Source organism: Schistocerca piceifrons, chromosome 6 (genome assembly GCF_021461385.2).
Source record: "Schistocerca piceifrons isolate TAMUIC-IGC-003096 chromosome 6, iqSchPice1.1, whole genome shotgun sequence".
Taxonomy (NCBI): domain Eukaryota; kingdom Metazoa; phylum Arthropoda; class Insecta; order Orthoptera; family Acrididae; genus Schistocerca; species Schistocerca piceifrons.
The window spans coordinates 33,362,739-33,377,486 of NC_060143.1; the positions used below are offsets into that span (position 1 = coordinate 33,362,739).

The 14,748-nt window shown below is 42.1% G+C and overlaps 1 protein-coding gene across 1 annotated transcript in view; it reads right to left on the reverse strand.

The window, feature by feature from the left end:
• Positions 1–549: 549 nt before the first annotated feature.
• LOC124802753 (gastrula zinc finger protein XlCGF57.1-like) overlaps positions 550–14,748 on the reverse strand; it is a 249,541-nt gene continuing 235,342 nt past the window's right edge. The window contains exon 13 of the mRNA XM_047263739.1: positions 550–1,089. Coding sequence (XP_047119695.1) covers positions 550–1,089 — 540 coding nt within the window. The remainder of the gene's footprint in view (positions 1,090–14,748) is intronic.

The window sequence follows — 14,748 nt, forward strand, 5'->3', positions numbered from 1 at the left end:
AATGATTTTACATATGGAAGGAAAATAGCAGACAAAAAAATTTGTGATCAAGAAAACTCACACAATGGAATGCAGTTTGCATAGAAATGGTGTAAATGTGAATAATTCTGATATAAGGAAGAGGTCTGTAACAATTACCCTAAGGTTAACTGAGACATCTCCATTATTAAATGCAACAATCAACTGTTACTGAAGTCTGGCAGCAGAAAGAGAAAAAAGAACGGTTTGTAAAAGCATAACAGAAACTTCATACCTGAATCCTTTGATGATTCGGTGGTATGCAAAGAGAAATGTTCTGTACAAGAAGCAACTACATTTGTGCTAACAAAATCGCTGACTTCAGACTCTGGATGTAATGTGTTCATTGAAGAAGAATCAAAAAGACAAACTTTAAGTTCAACACATAAGATGCCATCAAATATATATCTGAAATGACTGAAATGAATGCAACAGGTTCTGTTGTAACAATATGAACACCAGGGAGACAGGAGCTAATTAAGTGCATGCGCGCACACCCATCCACCCACCCAGCCACACACACAATTATTTTTATGACTTGGCGAGACGAAGTACATGCAAAATAACTTCGTCCACAGTCTGATTGTTGAGCAAAGTCTTGACAGCAGAGTCATCTATGACAACAGTGAACAGCAGCTTGGCATTTTCACGCAATCTATCTGTGTACAATAGCTCCTCTGAGGTTACAGGCTGATGACCACATCGACGAATGACTGCCTCTAGCAACTGGTCAACTTGTGTTTCTGGCCATCCAAAAGCCTTTAAAGTGGCTTCGTCCACTAGCAGTGCCAGCAGCTCACGAACTGAGTCAGCGAGAGCAGCTTCACTGAGTGATGGTATGCTACTAGGATCGCCTGAACTTCCATCACTTCCACTACCATTCAGGCCCACACCAGATCCAACAGGCCCTTGAGCTGCTGCTGCAGCTAGAAGCTGCTGTTGCAGTTTTTTCTTTTCTGTTTCAGCCAATATCTCCTCCAACATGTCTCTGTGCTTGGTGCGCATGTGACGGAGTAAGCAATCTTGCCGAATGAATGCTCTTCCACATTCATCACAAGAACGGGGTGGTTCCTGCAAATAATTGAATCACCTATAGTTTCCTCTTATTTTCTTATAACTATTCTACAATGATTATTATTAATGTTTCTCACAAATGAGCTACTGACAAATATTCACATTTAAATGTGCAAGCTAGGCAAATCCTTAGTGATAACATTTTACAAAATAATATACATCATTTTTTGTGAATAATAAAAGAAAAGAATTTATGTTAAACCTGCTAAGTATTATTACATATTTCAAATTATGCATATGTAATGTGAACTCGCTGTTATTTGCAGGTCAACATTATGACTGTCACATCAAATCAAGCACACAACAAATGATGTAGTTGTCATCATATAATCGGAATAAACATACACGTAAATTCATAGAATTTACTCAGGATAGAGTTCAACCGTTCACTCTGAAAGCCTGATTTCCTTGTGTCTCCTAAGAGATATTAGAACAATAACATTACTATTTGCTTACTAAAATGTAGTACTTGATCTACAAGAGGACGGCTTGGGCCCTACAGGCGATATACACTCCTGGAAATGGAAAAAAGAACACATTGACGCCGGTGTGTCAGACCCACCATACTTGCTCCGGACACTGCGAGAGGGCTGTACAAGCAATGATCACACGCACGGCACAGCGGACACACCAGGAACCGCGGTGTTGGCCGTCGAATGGCGCTAGCTGCGCAGCATTTGTGCACCGCCGCCGTCTGTGTCAGCCAGTTTGCCGTGGCATACGGAGCTCCATCACAGTCTTTAACACTGGTAGCATGCCGCGACAGCGTGGACGTGAACCGTATGTGCAGTTGACGGACTTTGAGCGAGGGCGTATAGTGGGCATGCGGGATTCCGGGTGGACGTACCGCCGAATTGCTCAACACGTGGGGCGTGAGGTCTCCACAGTACATCGATGTTGTCGCCAGTGGTCGGCGGAAGGTGCACGTGCCCGTCGACCTGGGACCGGACCGCAGCGACGCACGCCAAGACCGTAGGATCCTACGCAGTGCCGTAGGGGACCGCACCGCCACTTCCCAGCAAATTAGGGGGACTGTTGCTCCTGGGGTATCGGCGAGGACCATTCGCAACCGTCTCCATGAAGCTGGGCTACTGTCCCGCACACCGTTAGGCCGTCTTCCGCTCAAGCCCCAACATCGTGCAGCCCGCCTCCAGTGGTGTCGCGACAGGCGTGAATGGAGGGACGAATGGAGACGTGTCGTCTTCAGCGATGAGAGTCGGTTCTGCCTTGGTGCCAATGATGGTCGTATGCGTGTTTGGCGCCGTGCAGGTGAGCGCCACAATCAGGACTGCATACGACCGAGGCACACAGGGCCAACACCCGGCATCATGATGTGGGGAGCGATCTCCTACACTGGCCGTACACCACTGGTGATCGTCGAGGGGACACTGAATAGTGCACGGTACATCCAAACCGTCATCGAACCCATCATTCTACCATTCCTAGACCGGCAAGGGAACTTGCTGTTCCAACAGGACAATGCACGTCCGCATGTATCCCGTGCCACCCAACGTGCTCTAGAAGGTGTAAGTCAACTACCCTGGCCAGCAAGATCTCCGGATCTGTCCCCCATTGAGCATGTTTGGGACTGGATGAAGCGTCGTCTCACGCGGTCTGCACGTCCAGCACGAACGCTGGTCCAACTGAGGCGCCAGGTGGAAATGGCATGGCAAGCCGTTCCACAGGACTACATCCAGCATCTCTAAGATCGTCTCCATGGGAGAATAGCAGCCTGCATTGCTGCGAAAGGTGGATATACACTGTACTAGTGCCGACATTGTGCATGCTCTGTTGCCTGTGTCTATGTGCCTGTGGTTCTGTCAGTGTGATCATGTGATGTATCTGACCCCAGGAATGTGTCAATAAAGTTTCCCCTTCCTGGGACAATGAATTCACGGTGTTCTTATTTCAATTTCCAGGAGTGTATATTGATGGATATTGAGCAGTGAAAGTACAGATACTCACTTTGTGATCACAAAATAACACTGAAACTCCCTCACTCGAAACCTCTCTGCAATGGCTACTATTGGTGGTGTTCCAACCATTGGATTCACTACACTTCAACAATATTGTATAGCCCAAGAACTCACCACTCTTCCATATCTCACTGTCATATATTATATTAAGGTGGGAGGTGGGCAAAAACAAACCAGTTCTTCTAACACTTTTCCAATGACAGTAATACGAAATGCACATGGGCCCCTCATACTCATTAATGAGTGCAGAATGTGAACTATCCATTACATGTGGTATATCTGTGGTCAGATGCTCAATGCTGATGACACTATACAACATGGTGAGAGAATCTTACAAAATAGGGAAATAAAAAGTATTTTCAATAATATGCAAAATAAATGAAAGTCACCTATAGCCGACTGATGCGTAGAAATACACAACAGAAAACAATATTCACTCCAGCTTTTGAGTTCTTACTTTTTCTCTAGCAAAAGTACACATTTATCTATTTTGTCCATGCGATCAGATAGCACTCACTGTTACAGGTGCTGGATAAAATTTGTTAACATATATGATGGATAGATCATGGTATTATAATACACTGCAATAGTCTGATTAAATAGCTTCACTGAATAACGAATGTTTTGCACTTAAAGATAACCAGCAAGATTAATTTTCTAGGTATTCTATTACAGAGTAAAAAGAGTGACACAGCAAATAGGATGTCACAGCTTTACTAGATCGTATGTTCTCTTCAATAGACTTGGAGCACAGTTTATGTGTACTATAATGTTAGACACAAGTGATCACTATTTTGAATGATTATCTTTGGCACAGTCAGTGAGTTATGTTTTCTCTTTGTTTTATTTATGTTTTATTGTTGCTGGATGTGCTATAAAAGGAGTCGTATGAGTTGCAGTTTAGTTTTATGTTGCAATAATATTAATTTGTCTAGCCCCACAACAGTTGGTGACACCGATGCGGTCACCCATGTGAAATTCGATGGTCACGTAACACTACATATTGTGCCAACATCACACTAAGTACAAACATTCATGTCAACTGTGTCTGGCATCTTCTGCAACCCAGTTCACCATAACTCCACAATGTCAAACCTGCCACCAAGAGTGGGTTGTCTGCTGCATAGTAATTAATCATGTGACAGTAAAACTGCCACTGTTTTATCAACAGAATCCCGTACTGTGGTTTGTGCAACAAGAAAGACAGTTTAGGGTAGTAGTTTAGACAAGAAGCACAGTTATATAGCTGCTGCACTCAAGGCCACAAAGGCACAAGACATTCTGGTGTCATCGAGTACTGATTGTTACATAACCATCAAGAATGATGCCCTGATTACCTGGCTCTTGCAATTCAAGGGAGAAGTTACTTCACACTGAAGAGCTAGTTGATCAACCCCCAATGCAGCTACTACACCGAATGCGTACATTAGCAAGCAATACAGTCAGTGACACAATTCTGTGGAATATTTGGTTATTGTGTCTATCACCCAGTGCGCAGAAGATACTGACAGTGTGCACTGGTGATCTAGACGTACTCGCGCAACCAACGAATCACATAGCAGGAATGCATCTGTACACATGTGTCACAACAGTTTTCCCCCAGCCTTGGGCAGATAACGGCCTTTCTACCCTACAATCATAGTCTTACAAGCTCACTGGAAAAGTTGCTGCATTATGGATCTAGACTACTAGTCACCAATCTTGTCGTCCTCCCCCACAGGGAAAGCACAGCTGCTCGCCTTCATCAGCAAAAGTCTGCTGGTACCATCGATGGTATGGTTCCAAGCTGCAGAAGTGTAGAACAGGGAAACTCAGCGGGAAGTCAAGGACGACGGCCAATGTTTCTCCAGGCAGCAGCCAACGGTTTGTAATGCAACATGGCACAAAGTTACAGTTTTTGGTAGAAGGGTGCTGACAGCTCAGTCCATCCATCTGCCCATCTGTTTGTTGCAACTGTGATTACTGCCACTTTTTTCCCACCTATGGTTCTACAATTGTAATGTATGGTCATGTCAAATTAGTGCTGAACTTAGGCCTATGGTGCAAATTTGGGACATGATGCACCCTGTACACTAAGCAAACTTTTTATCGTTTTATGGACTCCTACCTGACCTCCATCATTGATGCCTTCTTGACACTAACACCAACCTAGCAAGCTAAGGGCAAATGCGCCATGTGGAAGACACAGCAATACAGATGATTACTGGTGATTCTCCATTCATAAGCTCCTCAGACAGTTTCCAGAGATCGCTTGCTAGACTCTCACACTAGCATCTGCACAGCACTCGATGGCGCACTATATTTTGACTTCACTGGACCATTACTTCGTCCTTGACCACAGCACTTGACACCCCAGGAACTGAAGATAGTTAAGCAGGAATTCTCATCCGTGCTTGCAGAAGGAGTCTGCCACCCATCAAGCAATAGTTGGGTGTATCCGCTGTACTTGGTCCCAAAGAAGAACAATGAATGGCATCTATGTGGTGACTACAGGCAGCTCAATGTAAGAGCCATTCCAGATCGATATACAGTAACACTGGACGACATTACTAAGACTGCCGTCTGGACGGTTTGAATTTACCCGAATGCCTTTAGGACTTATTAATGCAGTCCAAACATTTTAATGGTTCATGGATGAAGCCACATGTGCTTAGACTTTTGTTATGTATATATCAACGTTATTCTGGTCATGTCAAACTAAGAGGCATAAACTAGACACACTTATGACAGATCTTCACTCATCTCTGTGCGTATGGCTTGTTCAGCAACCCTCAAAGTGCACCTTTGGAGCAGCTGAAGTGCAATTCCTAGGCTATGTTATCAATGCACGAGGCATAAGGTCAGTGTAAGAGAAACTGTAAGCTATACTTCATTTTCTGCAGCATGTGACAGTTAAACAATTATGATTATTTCTTGGCATAACCAATTTTTACCATTGTTTTGTTCACACTCAAGGTCTCTTAGCTGCACCACTGAATAATTTCTTGCATAGTGCACTTAAACCGAAGGATAAGTCCAGTGAAATAGTGAGGCCGAGTTGGCATTTACCAAGCTCCTGTTGGAGGGACAGCAGTTCACTTTCATCACAGATCATAGGCCACAAATGTACGCTTTCTGCCAGAACACAGAGGAAGCATCACAATATCAGCTGTGACATCTCAGCTATATCAGACAGTTCACTACTAATAGTGTTCACATTGAAGAGGTACTGAATATGCCAGCTGATGCTCTCTCTTGGACGGAAGTGATCACTTATGCTGTTCATTCTGAAACTCTCGCCACAGCCCAGCCATCAGATAGTGAGATACAAGATTTGCAAATAGTGAGATACAAGATTTGTTGGAGCAACCATCAGGCCTACAACTCTGCCATGTTGTGTTACCGCCACCAACAACGCTGCTGTATTGTGACGTTGCCACTAACAAATCATAACCATTTGTGACTGTTGACTTTCACCATCAGGCAATCACCTCTTTATATCAGATGTTGCACACAGGAGTACGATCCACTACCAGCATGGTAAGGCGAGCTTTTTCCTGGTCACACATGGACAAAGATTGCATGCAATATGTGCGACAATGCATGGTATGTCAACAGGATAATGTTAGCCTGCATGTTAGGTCACCTCTTGACACATTTATTCCTCCAAATGTCCATCAAGACCTTGTAGGACCTCTCCCAGCATAACAAAGATATACCTACTGCCTTACAGCCATTGATCATTTTACATGCTGGCCTGAGGTGTTCCTGATTTCTGACATTACCACAGAAACAGTTTCAACTGTGTTCTTCCACGGTTGGATCACCCATTTCGGTATATCTTTACAAATTACAACAAACTGGGAAAGATAATTTGCATCATACCTTTTTAAAGCACTAAACGTCCTACAGGGTATGAATTACATTAGATCTACAAATTATCACCTGGCAGCAAATGGTTTAATTGAGCACATGCACTGCCAACTGAAAGTGTCACTTCAATGCCACAACTCACAGCGGTGGACAGAGATGTTGCCCATCATCCTGTTGGGTCTTCGTGCATCACTGAAAGGAGACCTGAAGTCATGATTGCGGAACTTGTTTATGGCCAGCTGATACAATCGCCCGATGAGTTCTTTGCCAAATGCAATACAACTGCATTGGCCTTTCAAATTTCATACAAAAGCTGCATACACAAATCTGGTAACTATGCTCAGTTGCTCCAAGGGATCAGTGGACCGCTCCTTCTTTTGCTTTTGATGAGCTACGGAGTGCCATCTTGTTTTTGTACAGCATGACACATACACCAGCCACTGCAGCCACCCTACAATGAACCTTACTGTGTCATCAACAAGGAGGACAAGATATTCAAAGTCGATGTGATGGGTATGTCAACCATCAACAGGCTAAAACCAGCTTTTCGTGCACCCTACACTGGTACAAACTCCTCTACACAGACCACACGCCCAACAAATGATGCAGCTACTCCACCACCTGTCACAGATCAGCTGCAACAGATGTCAGACGCTACCTCTAATGTACCATTACCAGCCTGTGCATGACTCATTGTTACCCGGTCTGGATGACACATCTAATTCAACAGAGAATATTGTTGACAATAAGGGAGATGGATGATGGAGTTCAATGTTATGTGCATGTAATGCTAGATGCAAGTGATTACTACTTTTAATTATTATGTTTGATGCAGTTGCTGGCTTATGTTTTCTCTTTGTTTTATATGTGTTTTATCCTGTTGATGAATGTGCTATTGAATGGGGCCATGAGTTACAGTTTAGTTTTTATGTTGCAATAAAGTTAATTCAGCTTGCCCTGTAACATACTTAATAAATTTTTGAAGCTTGTTGAACAACTGGAGCCTCCTGTATAATGCACAGTTTTTATGATGTTAAGTGTTTGCACATAACACATGCAGATCTGAGATTAATTGCTGTTGTATTTGTGTATTTTACTATTTTCTTTCTCCGGTCTCGATTCTGTTGGCACCGTGTGGTCTTTAAAAATATTTACAGACTCTAGAAGGCCGTGTCATGATCTCCAGCTTCCTGAAGATGGGTTTGCAGGAGTCTTTAGGTTTGCTTCCATTAATAATCTTCATGGTTCTCTTCTGTATTTTGAAAGTCCTCAGAACAGTTGAAGAATTTCCCCAGGACATCACAACACACAGACACCTAAACACGCACACCCATGGCGAGACTGTCCTCAATATGGTTGTATGCGTCTATGCATTTGGGTAACTGAAAAAGAGGAAGAGCTCGAAAACTAGCATGAATACTGTTTTCTATTGTGTGTTTCTACACATCACATGTCAGTCAGCAACAGGTGAGCCATTGCCTTTCCTTTATTTTAAGTATTATTCTATCCAGGAATTTCCATTGTTATTATACATATTCAATAATGATGATTGATTAATTTAAACAATGGAAAATCCAGGATGGAATAATGACAATATTATGAAATGGATAGACTGCTACTCACCATACAGCAGAGATGTTGAGTCACAAACGGTAGAATGTATAAGGGGCGTTCAAAAAGAAACGAGCCAGAGTCTGGTATGCGCAAACTGGTGACAGGAGGGTAATATCATGGCGGGTGTAACGAGGTGTGCTTCCAACCAGAGCATGAAAGTTCACAGCCCATCACTAGAGGGCACACGTGCATGTCACGTGACTGAACAGAGTTAGCAGCAGCATGCATCAATTGTCCAATGCTGCTAGTCACATTGCAAACAGTGACATGGAGGCATCAACAGAAGAGCAAAGAGGTGTTGTTCATTTTCTGACAGTGGAAGGTGTAGGAAAAACGGACATTCATTGACGAATGTCACAAGTGTTACGGCGAACACACTATGTCTCTTGCAAAGGTCAGGGTGTGGCACAAACGCTTCAGGGAAGGACTGGTGTCATTAGCCACTGATGCATGGTCTGGGACACCACACTGCATCACTGATGACATCATCCAGCTGGTGGATGCACTCATTACCCAGGACCACCGAGTGACAGTGAAAGCCAAGCCCAGCGTAACCTGCAAACCTTGACCACCCTTCACCAGGCGATCAAATCAAAGCAACCAGGCAATCTCACCCATGGGGTCACTCTGCTCCACAACAGTGAAAAGCCTCATATGGCCAACACAGTCGTGGCACTCCTGCAGAAATTAAAACGGGAGGTTCTCGGCCACAGTCCATCCAGTCCGGACCTCTCTCCCTGTGATTACACCATTTTTGGTCCCCTTCAAAAGGCTCTGAGGGGCAAACGATTCACCTCAAATGACGATATCCAGCTGTATGTGCAGAACTGGTTAACATTGCAGCCTTGGGAATTTTATGAGACAGTCATTCACCACCTTGTGTCACAATGCAACAAGTGTTTCAATGGCCAGGGTCAATACTTTTAACATACAGATACTGGTTTCTGTAATTATGCCTCTGGCTCGTTTCTTTTTGAATGCCCCTTATAGTTTATTCGTCTCATAACGTACAGTTTAAAATCAAAGATTTTTGTACTGGAGACACGTCAAATTACTTTAAAGAAATAAAGTTATAATAAGATATGGTTATAATAGAGGGAAACATTCCACGTAGGAAATATATATCTAAAAACAAAGATGATGTGACTTACCAAATGAAAGTGCTGGCAGGTCGACAGACACACAAACAAACACAAACATACACACAAAATTCAAGCTTTCGCAACAAACTGTTGCCTCATCAGGAAAGAGGGAAGGAGAGGGGAAGACGAAAGGAAGTGGGTTTTAAAGGAGAGGGTAAGGAGTCATTCCAATCCCGGGAGCGGAAAGACTTACCTTAGGGGGAAAAAAGGACAGGTATACACTCGCACACACGCACATATCCATCCACACATACAGACACAAGCAGACATATTTAAAGACTTGTGTCTGTATGTGTGGATGGATATGTGCGTGTGTGCGAGTGTATACCTGTCCTTTTTTCCCCCTAAGATAAGTCTTTCCGCTCCCGGGATTGGAATGACTCCTTACCCTCTCCTTTAAAACCCACTTCCTTTCGTCTTCCCCTCTCCTTCCCTCTTTCCTGATGAGGCAACAGTTTGTTGCGAAAGCTTGAATTTTGTGTGTATGTTTGTGTTTGTTTGTGTGTCTGTCGACCTGCCAGCACTTTCATTTGGTAAGTCACATCATCTTTGTTTTTAGATATATAAAGTTATAATAATATATTCAAGCAGGCATTTTTGAGTTTTTAGACAAGAACAATTTAACAAGAACATATATAACACTTACAGTTATTTTGCAGCTTGCAATACAATTTCTATAAAATATTAACAATTTATTATAGAATACATAATCTTTATTGTTTCCTTTCTTAACAAATTGCCCAACTGTCCTGCATCAATTCTTCAATTGAATAATAACATTTTTTCCACTAGTGTATTAAATAACAATCTTTTTAGTGAGTCAAACTCCATATTTAACAGATTTGTGATATTTAATTTAATGTAAATTCTTAACACTGTGTACAATGGTGTTTAAGTGTAAAGTTTTAAATTATGAGATGGGAGTTAGAAACTGTGTCTGTGATGAATACTGCAATTGTGGTTGAAATGAAAATTGTCAAGTAACTTTTGATTTTTATACGTGGAAATAAAAATTTCATACATTTACAAGGAAGGAATGGTTAGTATTTTTAATTTTTTAAGTAATGGGTATGATGTTCTTTTTTGGACTAAACACGTTTCGTATAATTCTCTTTTGAAGTGTAAGTAATATCAGGCTGTTTGTAGAACTTCCCCAGAAAATTTTTCTGTATCAAATTATAGTTTGAAAGTAGCTGTGGTAGACTATCTTCCTGATGTCCATAAGGGTGGAACCAGATAAGACATTCATCACATAAGCTAGGCTGTTTAGTTTGTTAGTTAACAAGTCTACATACAAGTCCACATCATTGCGAAATATCGTATTCATGATCCATGGAACTAGTATTAATCTAATCTAATCTAATCTAACCTTCCAATTTAAATTTTTGTCGAGATTTAGACCTAGAAATTTTACATAACTTGCTTCAGTCATTTCCTGATTGCCGTGCAATATTTTTATGGGAGATGCTGATGATGTTTTAACGCTGAACTGCACTAATTGTGTTTTTGTGACACTGAGTTTTCAACCATTTTGCTGAAACCATAATTCTAGGTTTCCCATTATATTTTCCACAGTATGATGAATTTGTCCTAAAATGTCATTTTCAATTAAAACTGAGGCATCATTTGTGAATAAAACAGAGTGAACATCAATGCTTAAAGGTAAATTGTTTATGTACAGCAGAAAAAGATAAAGCCCTAAAATGGAACCCTCAGGACCCCTGTACAAATCTTTTTCCTGTCCAAAATTATTTTTTCCCATTTGAATTTAGAATAACTCTGTCTTCTTTCAGACAAAGGAGATTTGAACCACTGTAATGCCCTACCTGTGTCCTTTTTACACTTGTCTAAAGCAGAGCTTATCTTTTCAGTGAATTCCCTGATAGCATTTATTGTATTTTTCCCCTTTGAAATCCAAATTGATTTTTAACTATAATATCACTTTCTATAAGAAAGTTTTCAAGATGTTTTGTAACAATCCCTTCTATCACCTTAGGAAAAACCGGTAGCAGGGAAATAGGGCAGTAATTCCCCATGCCATCTGGTGAGCCTTTCTTGAACAATGGTCTTATTTCAGCATATTTTAAAACATCCGGGAAGTATCCTTCCACAAATGGCCGATTAATAATTTTAGCCAATAGATGAGAAATGATGTTAGAAACAGCCTTGACTACAGTGGTTGGAATTTTATCCCATCCAGCGGATTTCTTGTTTTTTTAAAGAAACTATAGCATCATCTAATTCTTTTGAATGTTTTAAGGTGCGCATTCACAGCAAAAAGACTACTAAACACATAAGCTTTCAGCCAGAAGGCCTTCTTCTGAAATCGGCAATAAACACAGACACACACACACACACACACACACACACACACACACACACACACACACACACATTCATGCGAAAGCAGCTCAATGCACGAGAGACAGTGGTCTGTTTGAGCTGTGTTTGCTTTGCGTGAATACGTTTGTATTTTGTCTGTTTCAGAAGAAGGCCTTCTGGCTGAAAGCTTAAGTGATTAGCAGTCTTTTTGTTGTGCCTGTCTGCAACTCATCATCCCTGCTATATGGTGATTAATTAGTTTCATGCTCATGGTGAGCATGTTGGCAATGATGGAACGTGAATTTACTTACTGTATTGGCAGTTGAGTGTACCCACCTAAGTTTACAATGTTAATTAAATGAAGTGAAAATTAAATAATAGTAAATAATAGTAAATCCTCCCCACTCCACCAAGAGTGTCTTTCCGCCGTCCACCTAACCTTCGTAACCTCTTAGTTCATCCCTATGAAATCCCCAAACCACCTTCCCTACCCCCTGGCTCCTACCCTTGTAACCGCCCCCCAGTGTAAAACCTGTCCCATGCACCTTCCCACCACCACCTACTCCAGTCCTATAACCCGGAAGGTGTACACTATCAAAGGCAGAGCCACGTGTGAAAGCACCCACGTGATTTACCAACTGACCTGCCTACACTGTGAAGCTTTCTATGTGGGAATGACCAGCAACAAACTGTCCATTCGCATGAATGGACACAGGCAGACAGTGTTTGTTGGTAATGAGGATCACCCTGTCGCTAAACATGCCTTGGTGCACGGCCAGCACATCTTGGCACAGTGTTACACCGTCCGGGTTATCTGGATACTTCCCATTAACACCAACCTGTCAGAACTCCGGAGATGGGAACTTGCCCTTCAGTATATCCTCTCTTCTCGTTATCCGCCAGGCCTCAACCTCCGCTAATTTCAAGTTGCCGCCGCTCATACCTCACCTGTCTTTCAACAACATCTTTGCCTCTGTACTTCCGCCTCGACTGACATTTCTGCCCAAACTCTTTGCGTTTACAAATGTCTGCTTGTGACTGTGTATGTGCGGATGGATACGTGTGTGTGTGTGTGCGCGAGCGTATACCTGTCCTTTTTTCCCCCTAAGGTAAGTCTTTCCGCTCCCGGGATTGGAATGACTCCTTACCCTCTCCCTTAAAACCCACATCCTTTTGTCTTTCCCTCTCCTTCCCTCTTTCCAGATGAAGCAACCGTTGGTTGCGAAAGCTTGAATTTTGTGTGTATGTTTGTATTTGTTTGTGTGTCTATCAACCTGCCAGCGCTTTTGTTTGGTAAGTCACATCGTCTTTGTTTTTAAATAATAGTAATAATGATAATAAAGCAACAGGAAGGGCTGAGATTGGTGTACTGAACAATGGGACATGAAGAATGACATGATGAGGAAGATGAAAGTCTGTTGATCCAACTGTCATTGTTGGTGGCTCATACTTGTATCTGAGTTTTCATTTTTCTCCTCCATTTGTATTACTGCATCACAGTTTAGGTATGGAGATGCCTTTGATGACTTAGCAGCCCAATCTTGGCACGAAAAATGTGGCCACATGCATTACACATAATAGAGAGTGGAGGGTGTGGCTGGGCCTGGCAAAGCTTGCATTTCTGTTTTTCATTTTTCTGCCTCTGACATTCCTGCTCAAACTGTAAGACAGCAGCTTAAGTAGTTGTGCGGCAATGTTTACATTCTGCTGCTGCAGTGAACCAGTTACTTGGATCAATGTTTAGATTCCTTATGTTCTTCTTTAACAGGTCCTTATAGTACTTCAGATAAGCACCATAAAGCCTACTGCCTGTGCTCACTTCACTATACAAAATTTGTTGAGGAGGTCTGTTGTTTCTTATCCCCTGGACATGCCAAATCCATCTCAACTGGCGACCAGTAATGGTGGCTTCTGTACTGTATATATTTGCATGCAAAAAAACAGTAGTGTTTGATATGAAATCATCCCATTTGCTGTTCATAATGTATCTAAGCTTCTGTTTGCTGAAGTGTTCTAATTTCTTATGATCACAGTGATGAAGAGACCAAGTTTTGTAACCACAGAGTAGGGCAGAAACAATTGCTCGATGCATTATCAGTTCGGTTCAGTGTCAGATCTTTATTTGGGGAAGACGCGATGTAAGATTTGTCCAAATGCAACATGTGCAGCATGCATCCTGTTCTCCACATCCTTTTCTGATGAGCAGTTACTTGATAATATTCTTCCTGGATATAGAAAGTGTTTATTGTACCAAAGGTGTGCTGAAAACAGATATACTGAAATCCAGAAAGGCCATTCCAGGAGCTGGCTGTGCTAGTATCTTTGCTTTTTGGATGTTGACAGTCCGGCCATACCATTTATATGCAATACCAAAAAAATTTACAGCTGCAGTTTTGCGGGTGTGAGAGATGGACAATCACTGTTGGCAGCATACTGCAGTTCAGTTTCCTGAGTGAGACTTGTGAACTTTTTAGAGTGCTGTCTGGACTGACTAAAATCGGAAAGGCCATTCGAGGAGCTGACTGTGCTAGTACCTGTATTGTTTTGATGTCGATGGTCTGACCAAACCATTTATACGCAGTACCAAAACTATTTACAGTTGCAGCTCTGTGGATGTGTGAGCTGGAGAAGTACTGTTGTCAGCATAATCTAGTTCAGTTATGTGAGTGAGACTTATGAACTTGTCTGGACTGACTAAATTGCCCTGTGTCAAACATGTATTTACGTTCTGCTCCTGCATTGTTTACAGA